Consider the following 24,554-nt stretch of genomic DNA (forward strand, 5'->3'; position numbering starts at 1 on the left):
CACGTAGGATTTATCTTATCTTAATTGTATCATTCCTTATCTATTTATTTTTCACACCAAATTTTAAAAAAAAATAAAAAATAAATAAATAAATAAAATTATGTTTACAAAAATCTTCTACTGAATAATTAAATTGGAATTACTGAGTTATTGAAAAATTCCATTCTAGAAGCACACCACCTGAAGAAATTTTACAGCTGATGTGCATAATTGCCAATGCACAGAAGCCATCAAGAATATCAAATTACTAAAAATGAGGGTATTTAAGCATCTAATATAGGGGGCTATTGGTCTGAATTCTGAAACTTGTCCCCTAAAAAAAGGTTAATGGATACATTCAGCCCATTTAAGGCTTTAAGCCACCATCCATCTACCGTGTGTTAGAAATTAGGGTTGTAAAAATCTTCATGTAATAAAAAATCCTATACTAAAGTTTTCCCAATTTCCTACGCTACCAAGTTTTTAGTATTTGGAGTTTAACCTTGCTGTACAGAAAATTGGTTACTAGAAAGACCCTGCATAGATGTAGGACCATAGCACAATAGGACTAAGAAATTCTTCTTAGAGATAATGTTGCAATGCCTTGAAACCAAAGAATTGTGACAATTTCATGACCTTACCACTGCCACTTGTTCCAACAATAGCCACACTTTTTCCTGCAGGTAAACTGAAAGAAACCCCATCAAGAATCTTCCGCTCGGTCAAGTATCTGAAAGTTTAGAACAAAGAAAACAGTAAAAACTAAGAAGGTTTGACGAAGTCAATGATACACCAGAAAACAATAAATGGAATAATGAAGAAGTCCAACAAATTTTGAAAAAGAATTTGATGGAATTTCTACAAAATGGATTGAAACTAGATCTTGGTAACTTGATTAGGACAAAACTGTTCATATTCAGAAGACTTTTACCCTCTTCTCCAACAATACTTTCTTTTCTTAATTAAAAGGACCCAGTTTTTATGCACCGCCATGTATGTACAAGGTCCCGCCTTTTGACCATTAGATGGTGGTGGTGGTGATGGGGGCAGAAGTGTAATAACATCACCCCTTCAACCGTTGAAGGCATGACCATGTACGTACACAGCTGAGCATAAACCTTTTGTCAAAAAAGAACATGTTTAAGTTTTGGATATAATCAACAACACTTGGGAAAGAAACATATCATTAAATAGGTGAATTATTATTGTCACAGTTTTTTTTTCTTTAAATGTCACAAAGCATTTATTCTGCCACATGGACAGAAGATATGTCTATTCCAACAGTTGGATAGAGAGGACATGGTCTAACAACAACACATCTCAGCCTTATCCCAACTAAATGGGGTCGGCTACATGGATCCGCGTGAAAAAAAAAAAAAAAAAAGGGTCTGGGACATCCCACTCACGAACAATCGACAACCCGGATCTTAGCCCTCCAAGCAGCTCTGTTAGATACCATACTTGGGTGAAGACTTAACTTTTGCATGTCTCTTCTTACTAACTCCTCAATAGTCATTTTTTGCCTGCCCCTAGTCCTTTTCGCTCCATCCATCTACATCTGGTCACTCCTTTGTACTGGAGCATCCAAAGGCCTCCTCTGAACATGCCCATACCATCATAACCGACATTCTCTGAGCTTATTCTGAATTGGAGCAATTCCCAAATCGGTTCTAACTTTGTCGTTTCTTACTCTATCACTCAAGGTTTTGCTACACATCCATCTCAACATCCTCATCTCAGCCACACTCAACTTATCTATGTTACGCTTCTTGACTGCCCAGCATTCTGCACCATACATCATAGCCGGTCTTATGACTGTCCTGTAGAATTTTCCCTTTAGCTTTAGAGGAATACGTCGATCACATAACACTCCAGATGCCCCCTCTCCATTTTATCCATCTTACTTTAATTATGTGGGAAACATCATCATCAATCTCACCTTCTTTGTTTAAGGTAGAGCCCAAATATCTGAAACAGTCGCCTTGCGAGATCTCTCTCTCCTCAATTTTCACTCCCTCACTATCACTCTCCAATTGATTAAAGTTATATCTCATATATTCCGTTTTCGTTCTACTTATCTTAAGACCTCTCGATTCCAAAGTAAATCTCCATAGTTCCAACTTATCATTAATCTCTGTCACTGTTTTACCGACCATAACAATATCATCTGCAAAAAGCATACACCACAGGATCTCTGCTTGAATATTCCGAGTTAAATCATCTAAAATAAGTGTAAACAAGTAGGGTCTTAATGTGAATCCTTGATGTAACCCGCAAGTAATAAGAAACTCAACCCCTTGGCCTCCCACTGATCTCACACTAGTCACCACATCTCCATACATGTCTTTAATTATATCTACATATTTACTTGACACCCCTTTCTTCTCTAAGACCTGCCATATTAAATCTCTGGGGACCCTATCGTAGGCCTTTTCTAGGTCAATGAATACCATATGGAGATCACTCTCATAGATTCTGTATTTTTCATAAGCCTCCTAAGAAGGTAAATCACTTTTGTAGTGGATCACCCAGGCATGAAACCGAATTGGTTCCCGGAGATATCAGTTTTGCTTCTTATGCGAACTTCTATTACCTTATCCCATAGTTTCATAGTATGGCTCGTGAGTTTAATGCCTCTATAGTTGTTGTAGCTTTGTATATTACCTTTATTCTTGTAAATTGGGACAATAACACTTCTCCTCCACTCATCAGGCATTTTTTTCGTGTTCATGATCTTGTTAAACAACTTGACTAACCAAACAACCCCACATGCTCCCAAAATCTTTCACACTTCGATTGGGACATCATCCGGGCCTGGTGTCTTCCCTATTTTTCATTTTCCTTAGGGCTTCTTTAACCTTGTGCACTCCGATCTTACGTGCATACCTATGACTCCTATTGTCGAGCAGGATACCTGAACCACTCCTATTAGGGCCGTCTCCATTAAGTAGGTTACAAAAATACTCATCCTATCTCCTCTTTATGTCTTCATCCTTCACAAGCACTCTACCCTCCTCATTCTTGAGACATCGAACATGGTTGAGATCCTTTCTCTTCCTTTCACGAATTTTAACTATCCCATAGATAACATGTTCCCCTTCCTTGGTATTTAAGTTGTTGTAGAAATCATCGTATTTTCTCGCCCTACCTTTCCCCACAACCTTTCTTGCTTTGTTTCTAACAGCCTTATATCTCTCCTTGTCTTCAACTTCCCCAATCCTTTGCCAAATCTTAAAATTATCTTTCTTAGTCTTGATGGTTGCCTAAACCTCCACATCCCACCACCAAGTCTCTCTAGGAGCCTCTCTAAATTAGCCACATATAAATTTTGGAGTCTAATTCCATCAAATACGCCCTTTTGTATTGGCACTCATCTCGGGTATGTCCATGCATGTGTACCAGTGCTATAGACATTACTGTACATTTTCCCAATTCAGAGTGGGAATAGACGGTTTAGATTAAAAATAAAATAAAAAATCGATGGCTCACATGTCTTGCAATTTTTGGAAACATCACCTTCCATTGTTACATGGATAACTACCCCATTGGATTACATTATATGGGAAAGAAGCATGTCATTATATGACATAATATGGGAAATTTCTAATTCTATATTTGTAAGCTTGGAATATGCCATGATAAAATCCTTAAACACTCTCCATATATTCTTCCATGGAGTAGACTTACATTTAATTCAAATGTATGACCAATGAGACACTTATATTTTGAAACTATGCGATTGTGTTTATTCCACAATTGGGCAAGCAATTATTTAATCCCAATAGCTGCTCCCAAGTAGGGTATTATTTGGTGAAGAGTTTCTAGATATGATTAGTTTTGTACGAGATTTTAATTATCTCGCTTACTAGAATTTTATTTCTGATTTAGTTCTAAACAAAATAATTTCAGCCCAACAAAGTGTTGTGCATATGGGGAAAACAACATTAAAAAATCCAGGGCCGTAAAGCGAGTGCATTGGACCATGGAGTGGGTGCATGAAAAATACATGGGAGGGTATGCCATTTGATATATAGCCTAATCTAGACCATTCCCTAGTTACCCAATGATCGGAATTGCCACATACGACTTCCACATAGCACAAAGGCACAACTAGATACATTAACCGATACATCCCGTATGAGTGTGGCCACACATAAAACCATTAGACAAGAGATCTCTTTAGAACTTTGCAGTGGGATAACTGAAAAGCAAAAGATATGAACTACATACCCCATTTACTATGCTAGAGCCTAGCAAGGTTGAGAACATAGCTATCAAGGTGTGAAGTGAGGCCAAGGCGCCCAAGGCAAGAGCTATATACCAGATACATTTCTATATTCCAGATAAATTTCCTTCATCTTCTATGCCCGGACACCTTGATAAATGAGGCAACAGGAATCACAGCACACCTTGACACCTAGGTGGCACCATGACAACCAAGTCCGCAAAAGAGCCACACACATACACACGCACATGTGAACCATAGTTGTCATGGCGCCAAGGCTTTGAAGGGCTGCCTAAGTGCTTAGGCGACAAGTCACCCGCTTTAAGTCGACCAAGTGTTATTTTTTATTTTCCCTCTTTTTTAACAATATTTAGTATGCTACATATACCTTGTATCATCAAAAATCAACATTAAGCCACATCAAGTGATAAAAAATAAACGTTAAGCCACATCAAATCATCAAATATCAACATTAAGTCATAAAAGATCAACATTTATAATAAGTTTGACTGGTCAGGACCAGCTTTCCAACAAGTCTAAGATTACTTAAATGTAAGTTTTAATGACAAAGTTATGTTCCGATCAAACTTATTTTAAAGTGCGTGAATGCTGTTAAAAGCGTCTAAATGAAATAATTTTATAGATAAAAATAATAATAATAATAATAAATAAAAAAAAATATCATTTTACGACTTTTGGTTTTTAGCAATGTTTTACCATGATACGATTTATAATATTTTCAGAATTGAGAAAAACCCAAAGATTTGAAAGTTGAAAATCACTCATACAACAAAAAATTCAGGTTTTGTTTTTGGACTAGGGGGTTTGACTTTTTATCCTCTTAGAATTTGTTTTTTAAACTATTTTTATTGGATTCAAATAGGGGGTATATCTGCATATTTATGAATAATATCTTAATTGAATGAAACATTTCCTTAAAAGATATTTGACATAAACAAGTGCGAACACACAGACACAGACATAAAAGAAAAAAGCCAGTATTTACCCAAATTGAACATTCTCAAACTGGATGTTCCCTCCATATAACTTTAAAGGCTTTGCATCAGGTTTATCTCTAATTTGAGGCCTCTCCTACAGAACAGACATAAAAGGTTGTATGTCCAATCAACAAACAAATTCAAAGTTTTATATACAAAAGCTGAACTGTTGGAACATGATCCAGGTAGCTTGCACAAAAGTTAAGATATTGAAAAGAAGCATAATAGAATTCCTTAATGACAAAAGGGTGCAGGAATAATGACTAAAAACAGTTTCCATCTTACTTCTGGCATCATGCTTTTGCACTGATTCCAAAGACTATTTAGAAGAATATATATTCCAAAAGAAGGAGAAAACAGCTACTTCACCCATAGAAATAGATGACTAGATATTTCTAAATCCCAGACAAAAGAGATTTTGTTTCCAAGCTGCACTCCCCTAATCTGTAATTGGTCCAACATAAGGATCCTGCTCGAAGCTAGCACCCATGCAAAAGCCTCTGGTTCTCGAGGATGTACTGCATCCCATATATAGTCCTCCCCACCCTTACAGAAGAAACTAAATAATATTTAACCTACAAGCACCTGCATAATATTGTGCTCTATCTATGTGTTCGCAAAGAACTTTAAGCATGCTTTTAGCTCTAGCACACAGATTGATTAAACCCTGCATAATTCGAATGATCTCTCAAAACTCTGTGGAGCAACTGATTCTCAGCAGTGCATCCTCTTCTCAGAATTCCATTTCGATGAAAATGGTGAAGTTGACTAAGTAAATCACTTAGCAAAGAATAAAACTAATGCTCAATCAAAGCCAGTAATGTTGGCAATAAGGATCGACGGCAATGTATCTCTTTCAAATCTTCTTCTCCATCAGTTAAACAGGTCAGATCCCTCCTGTGCAAGTGTAGTTCTTTTTATTTCTTAATTCTATTTTTATCATTAAATAATATTATGTTAGCTGTTATACTGCCCCATTCTTCTTCAGTTTCTGTTTCTGAATTCTACCCATGGTTCTGGTTTCAAGTTCAATTTTCATATCTATTTCAGCTATCCTACTTCAAGTCTACTTCAAAATTTTAGACTTCGGTTTGATATTCTATTTCTGACTTCAGAAATTCTCTCAAGGCTTTGAACTCTTGATAATCATCAATGCAATCCATCCATTGATTATGTTCTGCACCTGTAAAAGCCTGCTATCGATTTCTGAAATTACAGCCTGGATTGTCAGTTTCCTAATTCATATTGGGTTCTTCCATAACTTGAAATCTGCCCATCAGATCTAAATCATTTTCTGCAGTCCAATTCTACTAACAGATTTGATCATTCGATCAAAGTTCTGTATATCTGGTTTCTTTTTTCCCTGCATAGTTGTCAATTTTCCCTCAAATCTGGTTTGTCCTGTCGCAAGATGATCCCCCATTGGATCTCACTGTTTCCGGATTAGCACTGCACTAATAGGTTACAACTACCTAATAGGTTACAACTACCGCCATATTCCTACCTCCATTGGATCCCAAAGACCCATTAATCCCTTGGCGAAAAATCATATGGATTAGAGGGCACATTCCTCGTCATAGCTTCATCGCCTGGCGAGCCCTCTCCTACTGCCTCCCAACGCAGTCCTTCCTTTACTTCTGCCATATTCAGGTCCCTACCTCCTCTTGTCTGTGCTGGAACGGTACTGAAGATGTTGACCATCTCTTCTTCTCCTGCCCCTTCCCTGCTTCCATCTGGAAGAAGGTTCTCCGCTCTTGTTGGCCCTCTCCTCGTACCATCCTCCCCCTTGGCCATGAATGGATTTGGGTTGACATGACCTTCAATGGCTCATCCATATGTGACACAGTCGGCACCTTTTGCGCCACCATCAACCAGCTTTGGATGGAACGCAATTTCGTAGATGGACCCCCAACTCTCATTCTCTAGAAAGGATTTGGAAATCCATCTATTTTGACATCTCCTCCAAGCTAAGCTTACTTCGCCACCACCCGGTTCGTGACACCCCAAGGAACAAGCTCATTGTTATCTCATGGGGCCTTCCCTCCTCCATCATCTGCCCCACCCCGAGGGTTTGTTCCCTTTTTGGGTCCCTCTTTTTCCTTTCCGTTTTTCATATACTCTGGGTTCAATTGTATTCATTACTTGCAAAACCATATCTCGTAAAACAATAACTCAGCCTTATATGGGGTCGGCTGTGTGGATCCAAACAAAGACAGCAAAAAAAGGAAAAGGAAAAGGAATAGGAATAAACACAACACAAACAAATCAGAAAAATCCCACATAAATGGGGTTGGTGCCTGGATCACTGCCCTCCAATCAGATCTATTTAAGGTCATACTTAGGACAATACCTAAACTATTCATGTCTCTCCTCACTACTTCTCCTATGGTCATTTTAGGCCTACCCCTAGCTCTTTTAGATCCTTCAATCTGAATCAAATCACTCCTCCTTACAGGTGCATTCCTAGACCTCCATTGAACATGATCATACCACCTCAAACGACTTTCTCAGAATTTATCATGAATCGAGGCAACTCCCAAATCAGCTCTAATATGGTCATTCCTTACTTTCTCTTTCCTAGTTTTGCCGCACATCCATCTCAACATTGTTATCTCTGCTACACTTTGCTTAAATATATGACGCTTCTTAACTGCCCAGCATTCCACTATGTACATCACAGTCGGTCAAATGATTGTCCTATAGAACTTTCTTTTAAGCTTTAAAGGAAACGCCCATCACACAACACTCTTAACACACCTCTCCACTTCATCAATCCCATTTTAATTCTCTATGAAACATCATCATTAACTTAAATCTTATGCCACTTCAAATGAACAAGTATCTATATCTTAAATTAGTTCAATACGGTATCAAGTGGAATTAGTGTTTCAATTTTCCTTCGTTTGGAATACAGTTGGTGGAACTTGAGTTCGCTTTTCTTCCATGACTCACAAATTAACTATAACAGTGATGAAAACAAAGAATAATAAGGAGAAGAACCAACTCTTTTTTTGTCTAAATATCAACAGAGGGACAAAGCAATTTCTGAAATTCCATCTGTTTTAACGAACCACCCACATGTCGCCCATAATTCACTTGAAAACCATAGATGAGTTTGACACCCATTACCTTTAACTTCGTTTACAAGTACATGACAACATGAGGAGAGATGTGCATAAAGAAGGTTCATGAAAGCTACCTCAAGTATCTGAAACATGGCCTTCATGTCTATAAGACTCTGCCTTGTCTCCCGATACACACTGCCAAGAAAGTTCAGAGGAAGAGAGAGCTGGAAGAGAAGCCCATTTACCATAACCTATCAAATAAATTTTAAAGATCATTGTTATATCAGTGAACAAGACATGCCATGGGACAAAATAAGTGAGAAGATGTAAAGTTAAACAAGACTACAAGAGAGACAAGGAGTCAAATATTTACTAGATCACCAACTGTCATCTCGCCTTTCATAATTCCGTGTGAACACAACACCATTGCTGTTGACAGAGCTGTGCTAAAAATAACATTCTGGCCAAGATTCAGAAATGCAAGACTACTTTGCGCCTTTAGAGCAGCATTCTCGTACCCTAATAAATATCGTCACTATCAACAGTCAAGTAACAAAAATCGAAAAGATAATAAATAAAGAAGTCTAATATCACTAACAAGCACTACCACATTGTACCAAGTAAACATATTCTCTCAAAATTTGAAGGCACTGTTCAGCAAGAAGTAAAGTGATGATGAAATTAAGGGAGGAGGTTGGCCACATAGTTGTCACAGCGTCAAATCGATCCAAGGCGGTAGAGGGGTGGCTAATCGATTTGGCGATGAATCGCCCGTTATGGCGTTGCCATGGCGGTCAAATCGCCCATGTGCCATTTTTTATTTTTCCTATTTTCTAAAGTTATTAATTATGCTATTTGTTATTTCCCCTATTTTCTAAGGTTATTTAGCATGCTACAACCCTACAATATATACCCTATAACATATAAAACCAACATTAAGCAACATCAAATCATCAAAAATCAATATAGCCCTATCAAAATCACCCTGCATTTTACAAAAAATCGACTGCCTAGTGAATCAGGCGTGACCTGGCATCTATGGCGGTGCCATAGCGACGCCTATCAACCAATGGCGACCGCCATTGTGAGTCAAGTAAATCGTAGCACTGCATGAACTTCTGTTTCTGCCAGGACGCCAAATCACCGCCTTGGCGACGCCTAGGCAACGCCATGACAACTATGGTTGGCCACGCTGCAAGTAGCAAGGCTTGGATGGGAGGAAAAGGGGGGACATTTCCAAAGGGGGGAGGAGAGAGGCAGACACAGTGTTGGGCATTTCCTAAAAAGAAAATGTCCTAGTGCACGAGGGTCCTGCTATTGCAGGGTCTGGGAGGGGAAAATGTACACAGCCTTACCCCCTGCTTTGCAGAATAGGCTATTTCCAAGTTTGGACCCGCAACCAACAGGTCGCAATAACGCAACTTAACCATTGTGCCAAGGCTTACCACTGCCCAGCCTTTTCCAAAATTTAAAATTAAAATAAAAATGGAAAATTTTCTCATCATTACCTAGCATAATTGTGTGACTACCTCAAAAACATTAAATTTTACTTCACTTTTCAACCAAAATATCTCTGAAAGCATTTTTCACCACCAACTTTCATTATGTGGTGGGCCCTATGTATTTTCACATCACTTTACATCAACTCCACTTCCAAGCAAACATCGCAGTTAAAAGTTTCTTTTTAGTGTTCTCCCTTTCATTTTACCATCACTTTACCTCTGAAAGTTTTATTTTACTCATCAGTTATTCAGTTGTACCAAACAGGCCAAAGTGAAAATCAGGTGTTAAATAACATGAAAACAGCTTAACAACTCACTCTGTAAGAACTCATCATATTTCTCAGCTTCATATGCCTCATTGTTGAAATACTTGACAGTCTGCAAATTCAGCAAAGAAAAAACAAGAAGGCATCATTAGCTCTATCGAGGAAAACCAAAATGCTATGAACTTTGTTTAGAAAGAAATGAACAAAACATGAAAGGGGCAAAGAAAAAGCATGCATTTTTAACTCACCTCATAATTGATCAAGGAATCAATTGCCTTAGAACTTGCATCATTATCAGCTTTATTCATGGCTTGCCTAAACTTAGTGCGCCACTGCAAAGAACAAGGAAAAACATTAGGCCCCGTAGGTATAGACAAACTAATCATACTTTCAGCCAACATTACAATCAAGACATGAACTATTTCCCAATCACAAAGCTGATTCACCACCAAGCCTGAAAGTGTCAATACAAAGGCATTGAAGTCTTACCTGGGTTACAGTCAGTGTGAAAATAACATATGCGGCAACTGAGAGGGATGTAATCCACGCAAACGATGCTCCAAATTTGTATGCCAGTATACCTGAAACCATAGAAATCTGAAGAAGTATATGTTACAAAACTCAAAACCGTTTGTAAATAATGAACAAAAAGAGCTTGAAAAGCCAATAAAATATACCAATAAGCTAATAGAATCTGACCTCTAAGATGGTGGGAACAACATTGAATACCATCGACAAAAGAATAAAGTTTATTGCCCGACTGCCACGATCAATGATTCGATTCAGTGCCCCTGTTTGCCGACTAGAAATACAGATGCAAAGTCAGATAGGAAAGCAAAAATCTGTTCAAAAGCAAGTCACAGGAACAACTATCAGGGAAATGATATATGGATGACCATTGCAAGGTCAAAGGAACAATTATCAGGGAAATGACATATGGATGACCAGGAAGAATGCAACTAGAATTTAGTCAATTTACTAGAAACTGTCACACATATTCACAGAGAATTACTTAAACTTGCTGCCACCGAAGATCCAATTTTCATGGGTAACTCATTCAGCTGATAAAATGGCAGAATTAAGGGATTGGTTGTCATATGGCTTATGTGCCAGGGAAGCCAATTCACCTATCAGTGACTGCTTTTGTCTTTATAAAAGGAAAAAACAAAACAACCATTCAATAAGGTGTCATGAACCCCACAAAATTAAAAACAAAAAAATGGAAATAAAAAGAAGCAAACATTGGACGGGAACAGAATAGCACAGGCCCAAAACCACCTAACAACACCAAAACCCCCCAACACAAAAGCAAAAGTTCCCCTGTCCCACCACCCACATCATCAAGTGGACCATAATCAACCTTCATTTCAAAGGGCTTCCAATCCTAGTGCCACCACTAACACCTCAAACCAGCACCTATCTGACATCCGTGATCCAACAGGTCAAGGTAACACTAGATGAGACCAGCCATTAACCTTCGGAGCAAACAGAACAGAACACACATAATGCTTTGCCTGTACACACCCTGCTTCTCGCACACCCTGTATTGCATAACTTCTAGAGCCCAAATCATGGTGTAAGATAAAGGTTTGAGTTAGATATCGGAAACCCAGTCAGCCATGCTAAAGTAACCAATTTTTGAGTGTTTCCAATTAAAAGCAACTTCATGAGATGGACATTTTATGCCAATGATATATGTATGCCCAGTCCATATATCAAGATTAGCTATGAAATTTAATCAAAACGTACCAACTCCAAAGCTGTAAAAGAATTTATACCTCTAAAAGCTAGGAAAGGTCAGCTTTGTCACATGTCATACCAGTAACGGGGCTAGAAAAGGGTTATTGAAGCAGCTCTAAGAGGAAAAGAGGAAGGTCAAAGTTGGAAATGAGAGAGATTTCTGGAACTCACAGGATGGCATGACCCTATATATGTCCTAAATAAAAAGGAAAAGCTCACGATGATAATGGTAAGGGAAAAAAAGAAGCATTAAATTTTTTTAATGACTGAAACCAACCAACCACTGTTAAAACAAGTCTCAGAATATTTATTGATATAACCTGTACCCATTTTCAGTATAAAAATAAAAAAGCGTACCCAGTGCACATGGCTCTCCAGAACTAAATATTGTCTGCAGGAGGACAATTATGTCACCTATTTTGTTACCTGTAGAGAAGTATAAGCACATTCTTCCAAGATTTCTTTAGATTGACATGATGATTCGAAAAGCCAGCTCTCAATCTGTTTTGGGGACTGAGCTTAACCCAACCACCACTTTGATAATCAGAAAAACCATCCAACCTCTCTGGAAACTACTCAATCAAAGTGGTCATTTATGAAACTTTTAGAAGAAAAAAAGAAAAATGGATGGATGGGCTGATCTGCCCAAATTGGTAACTGCCTGATCAGTTCACCAGGTCCGAGATAAACTTGGAAAGGTCAAGCCAAGTCTCAGAACACTGATTTGTACACGAAGTGGTTAAAAGAGGTAGAATTACACTATGGGAGAATTTCTAGTCGGAAGATACCACTTTAAGCGATAAATCCACAAGCCCATACACTTTTTCTTATGGAGAAAAGGAAAAGAAAAAATGATTGGGCCACTTCATCTCCTGAAGGATTAAGTTGGCTTTGGGTTTAAAATAGAAGTGAGACTGATGTGTTCAAGGGTAGGAGCAGTGCAAGGAATAATGGACTTACATCACGATATCACTTTCTTCCTCATTCTGATTTTGGTTATCATATCACGGATGTTGGTTCTCTCTCACAGAACAAAATTTGGATTTCCGAAGCGCGAGCCCAAGCGCCGTGGCCCGAGGGGCTCCGGCACTACCCAAGGCCATTGATGGAAGAAGATGGACAAAAGTATGAAGCACTGGCCACATGTAGCAAGCTGAGGTTGGGAGTAAACTTCACTTGTGAGAAATGGCCCAATTTCATTTTTTGTTTTATACACATTAGAAACAAGGGAGTTGGCCAGAGTTGCGCAAAAGATAGAATTATTAGAATACAAAACCAAAAGACAGAATCACAGATAAACAGGATATGGGGACAGAGTATAGAATGACTGACAACACTAATGTAACCAATGAATAAGACTGAAATCCCCATCGAATGAAGGTCCTGTTATGCTGAATGAATGCTCAAAATTGCAGATTAATCCAATGGCTGGATTTGGAGAAAAAAACAGTAACAGAAAATAGTAACTATGAGAAACCAATAAATTTTTCAATCCAACAATCTGATTAACTTCAGATTAGGATCGAAGGAACTAAAGGAGGGGAGGATCAGCCTATCAAAATCTCACATCAATGGCATGGTTCGATTTTCTGGAATTAAAAACTGAATATTTAAGTAAGTTGCTTTCAAAGTAACATATCACATGCACAACTGGGCTGGAAAAAATCAGAACCAATTACAATATTGAAGGGCAGTACAGTTAGTTGAATAAGCAATAAAACAACACTGGTATTACCTGGATACAAGCCACGACAATGGAGAAGAATCGACTGGAGACTCGCTATACAGAGAGGAATGAAATAGAAGAAGAGAAGGGTTGACCTGGTTTCACCACCAAAGACCAAGGGAGGCTTCACCACCACCCAACTAGGAATCACCACCTAGGGGTTGCACCTTGATTCACCACAAGTTGCTGCTCCATGCAGAAGACCAATTTTTAAACACTCAAAACAGCCCCCTTCTTTTGATTTATCACAAAGTAACAATATTACAAAATAAAAACCCTCATGCGCAAGCCATAGGCTGCCAAATAACATAAGATCTTCTCCCAACATGAAATAAGAAAGTAAAGAAAATAGAAACTCCAACCATAGTTGTCAAGGCGGAGCCTTGGCATCCAGGCAATTTTCTTGGAGTCTAGGCGATTGTCGCCTTAGTGCAAGGTGCCTCGAAATGGTATCGAACCAGGTTTGGCACTTAGTTATGCCAAATATCGTTTAAGTTTATAATATTACTTCAGATACAATTCATAAATAAGCAAACACCCCCCCCCCAAAAAATGAATCTAATAAAAAATAAGTTAAAATTTCAAATTCCAAAAGGATAAAAAGTCAACTTCCAGTTTAGAACAAAAACTGAATTTTCGGTTGGAGGGACAATTTTCAACTTTCAAATGCTAGGGTTTTTCTCAAATCTAAAAGTTTCAAAAATCTTATGTGACAGAACATCACTAAAAATCAAAAGAGTGCCAAAAAATAACTCTTTTGTTTTGATGTCTAAAATTAATTTCCATTTAAAGCGATTTTAAACAGCAATTGCAAACATCAAATAAACTTTTGACCAAAACATAACTCCTTAAATATAAATCATATTTAAACAATATTGGATTTATTGGAAAGTTGGTTTTCTACCTAATACAAAAAGTCTTATATAAAAATAAAAATATTTGACTGGAAAAACTTATTAGAGAACAAGAACATTTCTCTAAGGCCCTGTTTGTTTGATGGAGAAAAGCGGAAAAAATAAAAAAGGTGGGAAACTTGTAGTTGTTTTTCACAAAGCCCACAAATATGAGTGTTTGGATAAGTGGGGTGGTAAACTTACCAGACAAGGTCTCTCCTCCTATTTTCTCTCTTTCCCATAGAATTCCATCCCACCTCCATTTCCTCTTTTTCCCATAGAATCCACCCCACTAAAAATTAATCCATTATTTCCTTTTGGTCCCTTTCCCTGTCAACCCAAGCCACAACATCTGGGACCCACCCCTTTTTATCTTTCAAACATAACGGGGCCTAAAAATGTTGATTTTTTATGACTTAATATTGATTTTTGATGACCTAATGTGGCTTCATGTTGATTTTGATGACTTTATGTGGCTTAATGTTGATTTTTTATGATATAAGGTATATGTAGCATACTAAATAATGTTAGCAAAGAAGGGAAATAACAAGACTATTGAAATTTACGAAGAAAATAAACAAGACTATGCAAGCAGCAAAACACAACTTCTGAAATTTTACATGGTACACTAATGAATTGTTTTACAAAATTTTCGAAGGAACTTACTAATTCAATTAAAAAGCAATGAATGATCTCAAATGAGAAGGTATTCCATGAGACTAGATGAATTAGGCCATGTTTGTTTGACAGAGAAAATTAGAAAAGGTAAAAAGGATAGGAACTTGCACTTGTTTCCCACAAACTACCACACAACAAGTGTTTGGATAAGTGGGTGCAAAACTTACCAAACAATGTCATTTATTGCAATATGTGTTGTTTGCTGATGTGGGACTTAACTTTTATCACCCCACTCACTTCCAAAGTCCTACCAAAATTGATAGGGCTTCGCAGAAAAGTTGTTTTGTTTTTATCTTTGTCCTCCTAATTCCCTTCTTTCCCATAGAATTCCACCCCAACTCCATTTCCTTTCTTTCTCATAAATCCCACCCCATTAAAAATTACATAATCCATTATTTCATTTCTTTCCCTTTCCATGTCAACCCAACCCACAACATCTGGGACCCACCCTCATAAGTTTCCCACCGTCAAATAAACGGGTCCTTATGGACTTCAATGTAATAAAGTAAAGAAGTCATATACCAACAGCAACAACTTAGCATTTTTCACATTTATGGTCGGTTACATGGATCCGTGTAAGAGGAAACAAAAAGAAAGAAAAAGAAAGCAACAAAGCAGCACCACAGGGACATTCCACCTACAATCAGTCGGTAACATGGTCTTTGCCCTCCAAACGGATATGTTTGAGATCACACTAGAGTCAAGACTTAGCCTCTGCATGTCTTTTCTTATTACATGCTCGATGGTCATTTTAGGCATACCCCTACCTCTTTTTTGCTCCTTCCATCTGGATCTAGTCAATCGTCATTGGGCCATCCATAGGTCTCTGTTGGACATTTCCAACCACCTTAAACGACATTCTCGGAGCTTATCTTGAATTGGGGTTACTCCCAAATCATCTCTATCCTAGTCATTCCTTACTTTATCTCTCCTAGTTTTTTCACACATCCATCTCAACATCCTCATATCTGTTACGCTCAACTTATCTATGTTATGCTTCTTGACTACCCAACATTCCGCCCTATACATTATAGATGGTCTTACCATAGTTTTGTAGAATTTTCCATTAAGCTTTAAAGGAATACGTCGATCACACAAAACCCCAGATGCCCCTCTCCACTTCATCCATTCTACTTTAATTCTGTGAGAAACATCATCTTTAGTATCACCTTCCTTGTTTATGATTGACCCCAAATATCTAAAACATTCCCTTTGCAGTACCTCTCTCTCCTCAAGATTCACCACTTTGTTATATATCCTTATGTGACTAAAGTCACACACCATATACTCCATCTTCGTTTTACTAATCGTAAGACCTCTTGACTCCAGGGTAGATCTCCAAAACTCCAACTTATCATTCATCCATGTTATTGTCTCATCAACAAAAATAAAGAATTCTGAACACATAAGAAATTTAAGATCACAAGATATCATATGCATGTAAATGTGTGCATCTATACATGTTTTCCTTACGGATACAAACATACAATACAATTACATGTTTTCAATAAATAAAAAAAAATTGCACACTCACTATCCAAAAAGATGCTTTTTTATTATATTAGTTCACAACCTATAAAATTGTTAGATCCATCTTATGGTCCAAAATTACTAAAATTAGAAATGCATGCAAATTTACTGTTATATTCAAGTGGAATTGTGGTAACAAAAGCGGACTATCCAACACATTATTATGTATCCTCAAAAAGTACCTCAGATGATATTGGAGGTCAAGGTCAAGCAAATGTGAAAACACCTGCACAAGATAAAATCACGTCCCCAAGTTATACAAATGAAAACAATCATGATACTGATGGCAAAGAAAAAAGTTTACGATATAAAATCAATTGCACCTAACCAGTGAAATTTATTGGGTTAAATGTTGATGTCAAAATGGGATTATATATACAAGAGAAAGAAAGAAAGAGAGGCTTAACCGTTGCAACCATGGGGTCTATCCTCCATGGGTGCTAAAAGAGGTCGAAGAAAGAGAGGAACAACATAATGTTCTCCTGTTGCAACTTAATTCCATAAAATCGATTCTAGAATGATGTAAGACAGCGAAGGTTCTGTATTGACCCATACCAAAATCTGACAGATTCACACATTATCTTCACAACTAGGTTTAGAGGGAACCAGGATAAGGAGTCTATGGGAGTATGGACAAGGATGAGTTTTGAGGTTGGAATTCAAGCTTATAATGTAAACTACGAGATTTACTTCATTAATTAGTTAAGAGTCATGTCTTAACTCTTTAAGTCAGATTCTTTCATTATTTTAGTTTTCTAGTTAGTTTATATTACCTTAATAGTTAAGGATTGAGTTAAGCCTTTTTTTTTTGTGTTTTGAATCTATTTTTAAGTCTTCTATATAAGTTTGTAAGGAGCTATAACCTTGTACACGAATTTGATTAATGGGATTTTGGCTTGAGCCTTTTCTTTTGCTGTTGAGAAAGTATGCATTCTATGAGACTCAGTTAAGGGCAGGAAATCCCTGGGATCAGTGTGATTCTGATCCAGGACTGCTAGTGGGAAGCCAAAGGTCAAATTCGTCCTTTTCTATTCTTTGTTTTACAAGTAAGTTGTTATAGGAGAAGGTTGGCAGCCCGCCTGAGAAGAGAACATGTCCTGCTAAAAAGAGGTATGTCGAGTACATAAGTGAATGTAATTAAGGATATATATATACGAGGGCATGGTGACTAGTGTGAGATCTATGGGAGGTCAAGGCAATTCCCAATTACAATTGGGCTACATGAAGGATCGACCTCAAGCCCTATTTGTTTGCGCTCATCATGGATGAGTAGACCAAGAGCATTCTAGACAACGTCTCCTGGTGTATGCTCTTCACCGATGGCATCGTTTTAGTGGACGAAACTAAAGCAATGATTAACACTAAGTTTGAGCTATGAAGATTAACCTTGGAATCAAGATGTTTTAAGATTAGTAAATCGAAGACGGAGTATATGATGTGTATCTTTAGCCACTCTACGATGGATAATGAAATGGTGAAAATTGAAAAGAGAGATTCCGCAAAGTGGATATTTTAGATATCTGGGGTCAATCGTAAATAAAGAAGTGGGCATAGAGAATGATGTATCACGGAGAATTAAAGTGGGATGGATGAAGAGGAGAGGTGCGTCCGAAGTGTTGTGTGATCAACGTATCCCTTTAAAACTCAAAGGAAAATTTTATAGGACTATTATACAACTAGCTATGATGTATGGGGCAGAATGTTGGGCAGTTAAGAAATGTCATATAGATAAGCTATGTGTAGCTGAGATGAGGATGTTAAGATGGATGTGTGGCAAATCTAAGAAGAATAAAGTAAGAAATGAACATATTAGAGCTAACGTGGGAGTTGCCTCGATCAATGACAAGCTCCGCAAAAGTCGTTTGAGGTGGTATGGCCATGTTGAAAGGAAGCTTGAGGATGCCCCAGTCAGAAGGAGTGATTTGATCAAATTTAATGAACTAAAAGAGCTAGGGCAAGCCTAAATGACCTTAGGCGAAGTGGTGAGGAAGGACATGCATAGTCTCAGTCTAATCCTAAGATTGACCTTGAATAGATCCTATTGGAGGGCAAGGACCCATGTGGCTGATCCTATTTAGCTAAGATTCTACTGACTCGCTAGGTTGTGCCACATTCCTCTTACTCTCATTTTTCTACTCTCATCTCTTCCCTCCCCTTTTTTGTTTGGGAGTTTCCCTTCTTTGTTTTATATAGATCCATATAGCCAAGCCCATTAAGTTGAGATAAGGTTGAGTTTGTTGTTATTGTTTTACATGTAAATTGCTATTTATTTGTTATCATCTTATTCAAATCTAAGATAATTCTGATAGTCATATATGGAGATATTTTGTTAAGAATACAGTAACTCCATTAGTTGGTATTAGCCTATTAGGACAATTAATGTAGTACTATATATGAAAGACTCAGAATAGTACCAGAATATGATCTTTTATCAGCGAATAAGATTGATGTAGATCCATATGCTGGGCTACACTATCGAAGGAGGAAGAAGAAGGCCCAAACCAGCCAGCAGACCAGCCAGCCCTTAGGCTGCGATCGAGCCTAGCTGGTCCTCTATTTTTGGACCTTTTGCTGCCCACATCAGCAGCCCATCGGCCAGCATAGGATACCCTTCTTAGTAGAGATTTATTTTCCTGTTTGGGGCTTCTAGAAGGCCCTCAAATTGCCAATCGAGCAAGCCAAGTACAGCTATCCAGAAGACCTCCTTTGTGCCTACGATCTCTTCTTACAGATGTGATTTTGTCCCTTATGTTTGACTGGTCAAAGATTCTTTGCACAAGTTGAGTTATCTTCTAGAATGTTCCTAATAGTTGACTTTTATGATTTCTTAGGCTTCAAGTTAGATATTAGTTGCTCAACTATGTTAGTTTCCTTTTTCTTTTAGTTTCCTATTTTGGAACTAGCTTCTACACTGTAAGTTTCCACTCTCTAATTAAGAGAGGTTCCTATAGCAATTTTAGACAATTAATGAATGAAGAATTTTGCAGCCAATGCTTGCTCCAGTCTCCTGAGAGAGGATGAACAACAGCTGAAGTACCTGTAGATAAGAGGCCCAGGCTGAGATAGCCATTATTCCGCCCACAACTATCCCACTCCATCCTACTTTTCTTCTTAATTTCTATTTGATTGATTGGTGTGAGAATGTTAGAGTGATTGTTCCAAGCTGTTTTGAAGCACAGAAGCATCAATACAACTCAGATTGAATGCAGCGAGAGGGGATTAAAATCAGCCATCAATCAGAGTTTTGGGCCAGATCGATATTGGCCATAACTCCCTCTTCAACCAGTCATTCTTCAAACCCTTTTAGGATTTTTCTGAGCATATCAGAGGCCACCTTCGACCAAGGAACCAGGGCCATCTGAGGCCTATTTTCGAAGCTGCAGCTTTTCTCCCTCCTCCCTGCTGAAACCTTAATTTTGTTAGGATCGATTGGTGGTACTGCTATCCTACTTCAGGCCTGACTCAGCCACTGTTAGCGGACTCCCAGCAGTAATTTGGGGACTCTTTTGACCAGGTTTGACAGTCCTAATATCTATCCAACTTGTGAGTTTCAGTTCAGCCCTTCTCTAGGCTCTATTTGTTGCTCCACTTGTTTCCTTAGTCTGAGTTCAGATCTAATATTGGTGGAGGGTTGTTTTATTATTGGGGTTTGTTTACCTAGGGTGAACTTACCTTACATTAAAAATTCCAGATTATGGAGGAATTCTAACATCTATAAGAAATGGGAAAACAGTAATTCACAGAAATTATGGTTCAGAAAGGGAAGTTAGATCACTGATTTCATATGTAAATTAATCCAATATCAGTAGGCTAAATAGGTAATGAAAACAGAATCAATTTCAGATGTGGAATGACATAAACAGCAACTCTAATGGAGGTAGGGACAGAATAGAAAATAACAAAATATCTTCATATTTGACCGTCAGTATTTTCTCGGATTTGAATCAGATCCTATTTTACATAAGTAGAAGGTCTGGTCATAAGTTGAATGCAATAAGATGGCTGAATTGCTTAATTAAAAAAACCGTTGCATCCAACCTTCTAGAAGAACAAATCAAAGGAATACTTGAAGAACAGTACCTACTTGACAGCAGCAGGAACATGAGAACGAAAGATGATAACAAAAGTAAACAGCAACTTACTTGTAAAACAAAGAATTGAAAAGGAAGAATGTGACCTTTGGCTTCCCACCAGCAGTCTCAGCAGCAAAAGAAAAGGCTCGAGCCTAAATCTCATTAATCAAATTCATGTACAAAGTTGTATCCCCTTACAAACATATATAAAGGACTCACAAACAGACTCACACTAAAAAGGATAGACCTAACCCAATCTTCAACTAATAAAGTAACATTAACTCACTGGTAAACTAAAATAATGAAAGAAACTGATTCAAAACATAACTCTTAACTAAACTAATGAAGTAAGATCTAGTTTTCACACTTTCTATCCATATTTTAGGCACATTAAAGTGGCCTATTACAAAGAAAACGCATGGGACCAAAGGCCCAACACCAACATAACCCAACCCAAGGCTTATTTCCAATAAAATAAGCCCTTTTGATGACTTATCTGCATCATCCTGTATATTTTATGGGCGAGGATTACCTCCGAATGGAAGAGGAGGATTTAAAACGTCAACTAGGGGACTTTTTATTGGATGAGAGAGAGCGTGGGGCCCAGTTGTTTGTGAGGGGGCGTGGAATCTGTCATCGACTCGGCAAGCATTTTCCCAAATTTAATATCTGAATTAGAGTTTTGCTTGTACATCACAGCCAGTGTTTCCCCTTTTCCAGTTGGTTTTTTAGCTGCATTATCCCACACTATACTATCACCACTACTATTTTGCTGTATTACAAGGAAACTTCCCCTATCCCATAGCACCCCTAACCCAACCCCCTAGATGAGGCAGGATTTAATCACCAGTCTCCACTATCACCAGCTGGTTGCTGCCCCTACAATTTCATGTGATTACATTATTTACTAAAGCATCTAAATCAGTTTGGTTGAATATTGGTCAAACTTGGACCTCCTGCTTTGTTGTATTTTTTGAAGCAATTTGCTTGTGCATGTTATTCAACACAACAACACTTTAAGGCATAGCAATACGTATATGGCAATAAGAATTTCCAATTTATAAGCAAGCACTAGATCCAAAAGTAACCAAGCATCAGCAGCAATCCATATAAACTGTTGCAATGGTAAAACCAACGCTAAAGCAAACTGTTCCAAAAATAAAAATCAGGATGGCTTTTACTGAGAAATAACACCTAACAAACGATGACAATTACTATTGGCTTCAGCAAACTCATTTAAAAAATAAAAATAAAAATAAAAAGGTTGTATACCTTCTTAGAAACTATGCGGATTGTCCGAAACGCTACCTTAGAAAAGACAGCATTCCGCAATTCTGCCAGAATGTGATATGTGCAATAATTAGGATACGAGTCAAGAGAATATGAAGACCAGAGGAAGCAGAAGACAAGAATGATATACAACGTTACACCCGAAAAAAATGAAGCATAAGACAAATCTTCTATGTATGGGTTGTCTTTTCACTATTTCACATGAAAAGGTTAAAAAATATCTTGATCCAAAGCAAGGCCAGTATTAACAATTACTTTATGTGCACTACCATTGCAAGCCGATGCCCCTGCCCTCGCTATTCCGTATCCAACCATAACAGCTGCAGGGCTTGCAAAAAGTACCAAAAGAGCAGAATTAGAAGTTGCAAGTGCGGCAAGCTCACTGCCAGTTCCAGTTTCTGTTGATAACCAGTCCACTGCAAGCTTGAACAAGAAAGGTACTTGAACATTCAAAACCTGAGGGATGATAAGAAGGTGTCGTTAGGCAACAGCTTCCAAGCTTAACTAAAACCAAGTAAAAGCAAGCATGTTCTCTAGAGAGAAAATAACAACAAAGGAGGAACTAAAAGAACCACTCTAACCTTTGCTCCTACTAGAAGACCCACCGCCCCTAGCACCCTCAAACGGAATTCAAGATTGTCTTTCTGCCACAAGTACTTGGCAAGAGTTTGCAGGATTCTCATGTCCGCTACTTCTTCCAGAGGTTTCTTTATAACTGCGTTTGATTGTGCCTGCTCTCCAACCTGCTTTGCCCCCCTCGAGTCACCACCAGCTGACGTTGATAACAATGCTTGCCCACGGTGCAAATAGCTCTGTTCATTTGCATCAAACAAGCATTCCTATGACTTTGTTCCCTGGTATACATTGGGAGCAACATAAACACAGCCCAGGGGAGTGGGGCGGGGGGAGGGTAGTGGTACATGTAAATATGCTACACAGTTAGGGACTGTAAACAAAACGTGACCAGTTCATTAAGAAATGCAAGCATGCAATTTAGGGCCGTGGGCAGCATGTAATAAACTAAAGAAGGACAAAATTGTGGATTCTCTGTAAGGTTCAGTCCTATTACTATACGTACACAATATGGGTCCGTAGCAAAATGTGTTCAGTTCACTAATAAATGCAATTCAAGCACGCAAGTCACGAGCAAGTACAAGATGAGGTAAGGAGATAATATATCAGGAAAGTTTGAGATTACCGATTCCCTGTAAGGCCCAGTCCTTCTGGGCGACGCAGTATCCCACAAGAACCCATTCAAGTGCTTAAAGAAACGGCCTTTGCACCCGGCATCCATCGGAGTGCTCCTTAAAGAAGATTCACCATCGAATTTATGAATTCCATTGTTCAGCCATTGAGGTCTGATGTCAAGACAGTGCCGCCCAGTAAAACCGAGACAAGTAGTACTCCGATGAGGATCAAGGGAGCGTGAAGACTTTGCATTCTGGTAAATGAGCTGCGCATTCTGCTGGACTCTGCATCGGAAGAACTCACAAACCCTAATGCACCTGGAAGCAGCTAGCATCCTCGTTTCCAGCAATTGTTACCGATTCAGAGTCACTGTCACTGAGCTTTAAATGAATTTACATGCGAAAATGCGAATGGTGCAGTGGTGATTATCGGAAATATTTCGATCGAAGCACAAATGGTCATCGACCTCGATTCTTCAATTTTTAGTGTAGAACATGATCGAAATGGTGAGGAGTGGATGAAACTTTCAGATAGATTTGACAGAAACGTTGAGGCAGCAGCAAAAAATAAAATAAAAAAATGAGAACCCTAAGAAGGTATTGCTAGTAGTAATAATCCCCTTACTTCATTACCAAAACAAAAAAATAAAAAGTAATTCCCTTAATTAAATAGATATAGCGCCACAAGTGCGAGGATTTGGTATAACCATAAATAAATTACTCATAAATTAATTTGGTTTCTACAAGAAAATAAATAAATTATTTGGCAGGTCAAAACAAACGACTAGCATTGCGCGAGGTAACGGCGGTATCCGCGGAACCGCGTATTCATGGCGGCACAGTGGCAGTACAAATGGGTATCAGATCAATGAGAGGCTCTGCTTCGTAGGGGAAGAAAACGTTAACGAAATGGTGAATTACATGCGAGACGAACAGTAGCTTGCCTAGTGGTGGCAGCTTCGCTTGAAGACTCGGCACCCGGTGGAGGAGATTGTGAGATTCAACCATGTTGTATATATGTGTAAGTGGGTGGGTGTGTGTAGGGATAGTAGATCAAAATAATAGTAATAATAAAATTACATACGAGTGTATTTAATCGTTGGGGAAATGAATGCTCTCCGATCATGATGCTCCAGCACCCAAACACATAGGGTGGTGATAGGCAATCATCAATCATCAATCATCAATCATCAATCATCAATCATCAATCATCAATCATCAATCAAAGCTGTAGAAGCTGAGCATTCACCTTAGCAGCACCTCTAACCTTAGATACATGTGTTAAGCATATAACTAGCGAGCAAACGTGACTAAGCCCGGTAACCATTCAAGAAGCGGATAATCCAACAGAAGCTGAATACTGGCTTCAAGCTTCTCGCGCCATAAACAAATGTTGTTCCTA

General features: G+C 38.3%; 1 protein-coding gene across 1 annotated transcript in view; it reads right to left on the reverse strand.

Annotated features, from left to right (window-relative positions):
• The window catches only part of LOC122057863 (ABC transporter B family member 25, mitochondrial-like), a 39,468-nt gene extending 15,327 nt beyond the window's left edge, over positions 1 to 24,141 (reverse strand). The window contains exons 1-13 of the mRNA XM_042620195.1: positions 23,164 to 24,141; positions 22,547 to 22,777; positions 22,235 to 22,421; positions 21,948 to 22,009; positions 16,785 to 16,828; positions 10,735 to 10,837; positions 10,525 to 10,632; positions 10,284 to 10,367; positions 10,087 to 10,147; positions 8,641 to 8,786; positions 8,402 to 8,518; positions 5,211 to 5,296; positions 621 to 709 (exon numbers count right to left, since the gene is read on the reverse strand). Of these exons, the coding sequence (XP_042476129.1) occupies positions 621 to 709; positions 5,211 to 5,296; positions 8,402 to 8,518; positions 8,641 to 8,786; positions 10,087 to 10,147; positions 10,284 to 10,367; positions 10,525 to 10,632; positions 10,735 to 10,837; positions 16,785 to 16,828; positions 21,948 to 22,009; positions 22,235 to 22,421; positions 22,547 to 22,777; positions 23,164 to 23,487 (1,642 nt within the window). The 5' untranslated portion in view covers positions 23,488 to 24,141. The remainder of the gene's footprint in view (positions 1 to 620; positions 710 to 5,210; positions 5,297 to 8,401; positions 8,519 to 8,640; positions 8,787 to 10,086; positions 10,148 to 10,283; positions 10,368 to 10,524; positions 10,633 to 10,734; positions 10,838 to 16,784; positions 16,829 to 21,947; positions 22,010 to 22,234; positions 22,422 to 22,546; positions 22,778 to 23,163) is intronic.
• Positions 24,142 to 24,554: the final 413 nt, after the last annotated feature.

Source organism: Macadamia integrifolia, chromosome 12, assembly GCF_013358625.1.
Source record: "Macadamia integrifolia cultivar HAES 741 chromosome 12, SCU_Mint_v3, whole genome shotgun sequence".
NCBI lineage: Eukaryota > Viridiplantae > Streptophyta > Magnoliopsida > Proteales > Proteaceae > Macadamia > Macadamia integrifolia.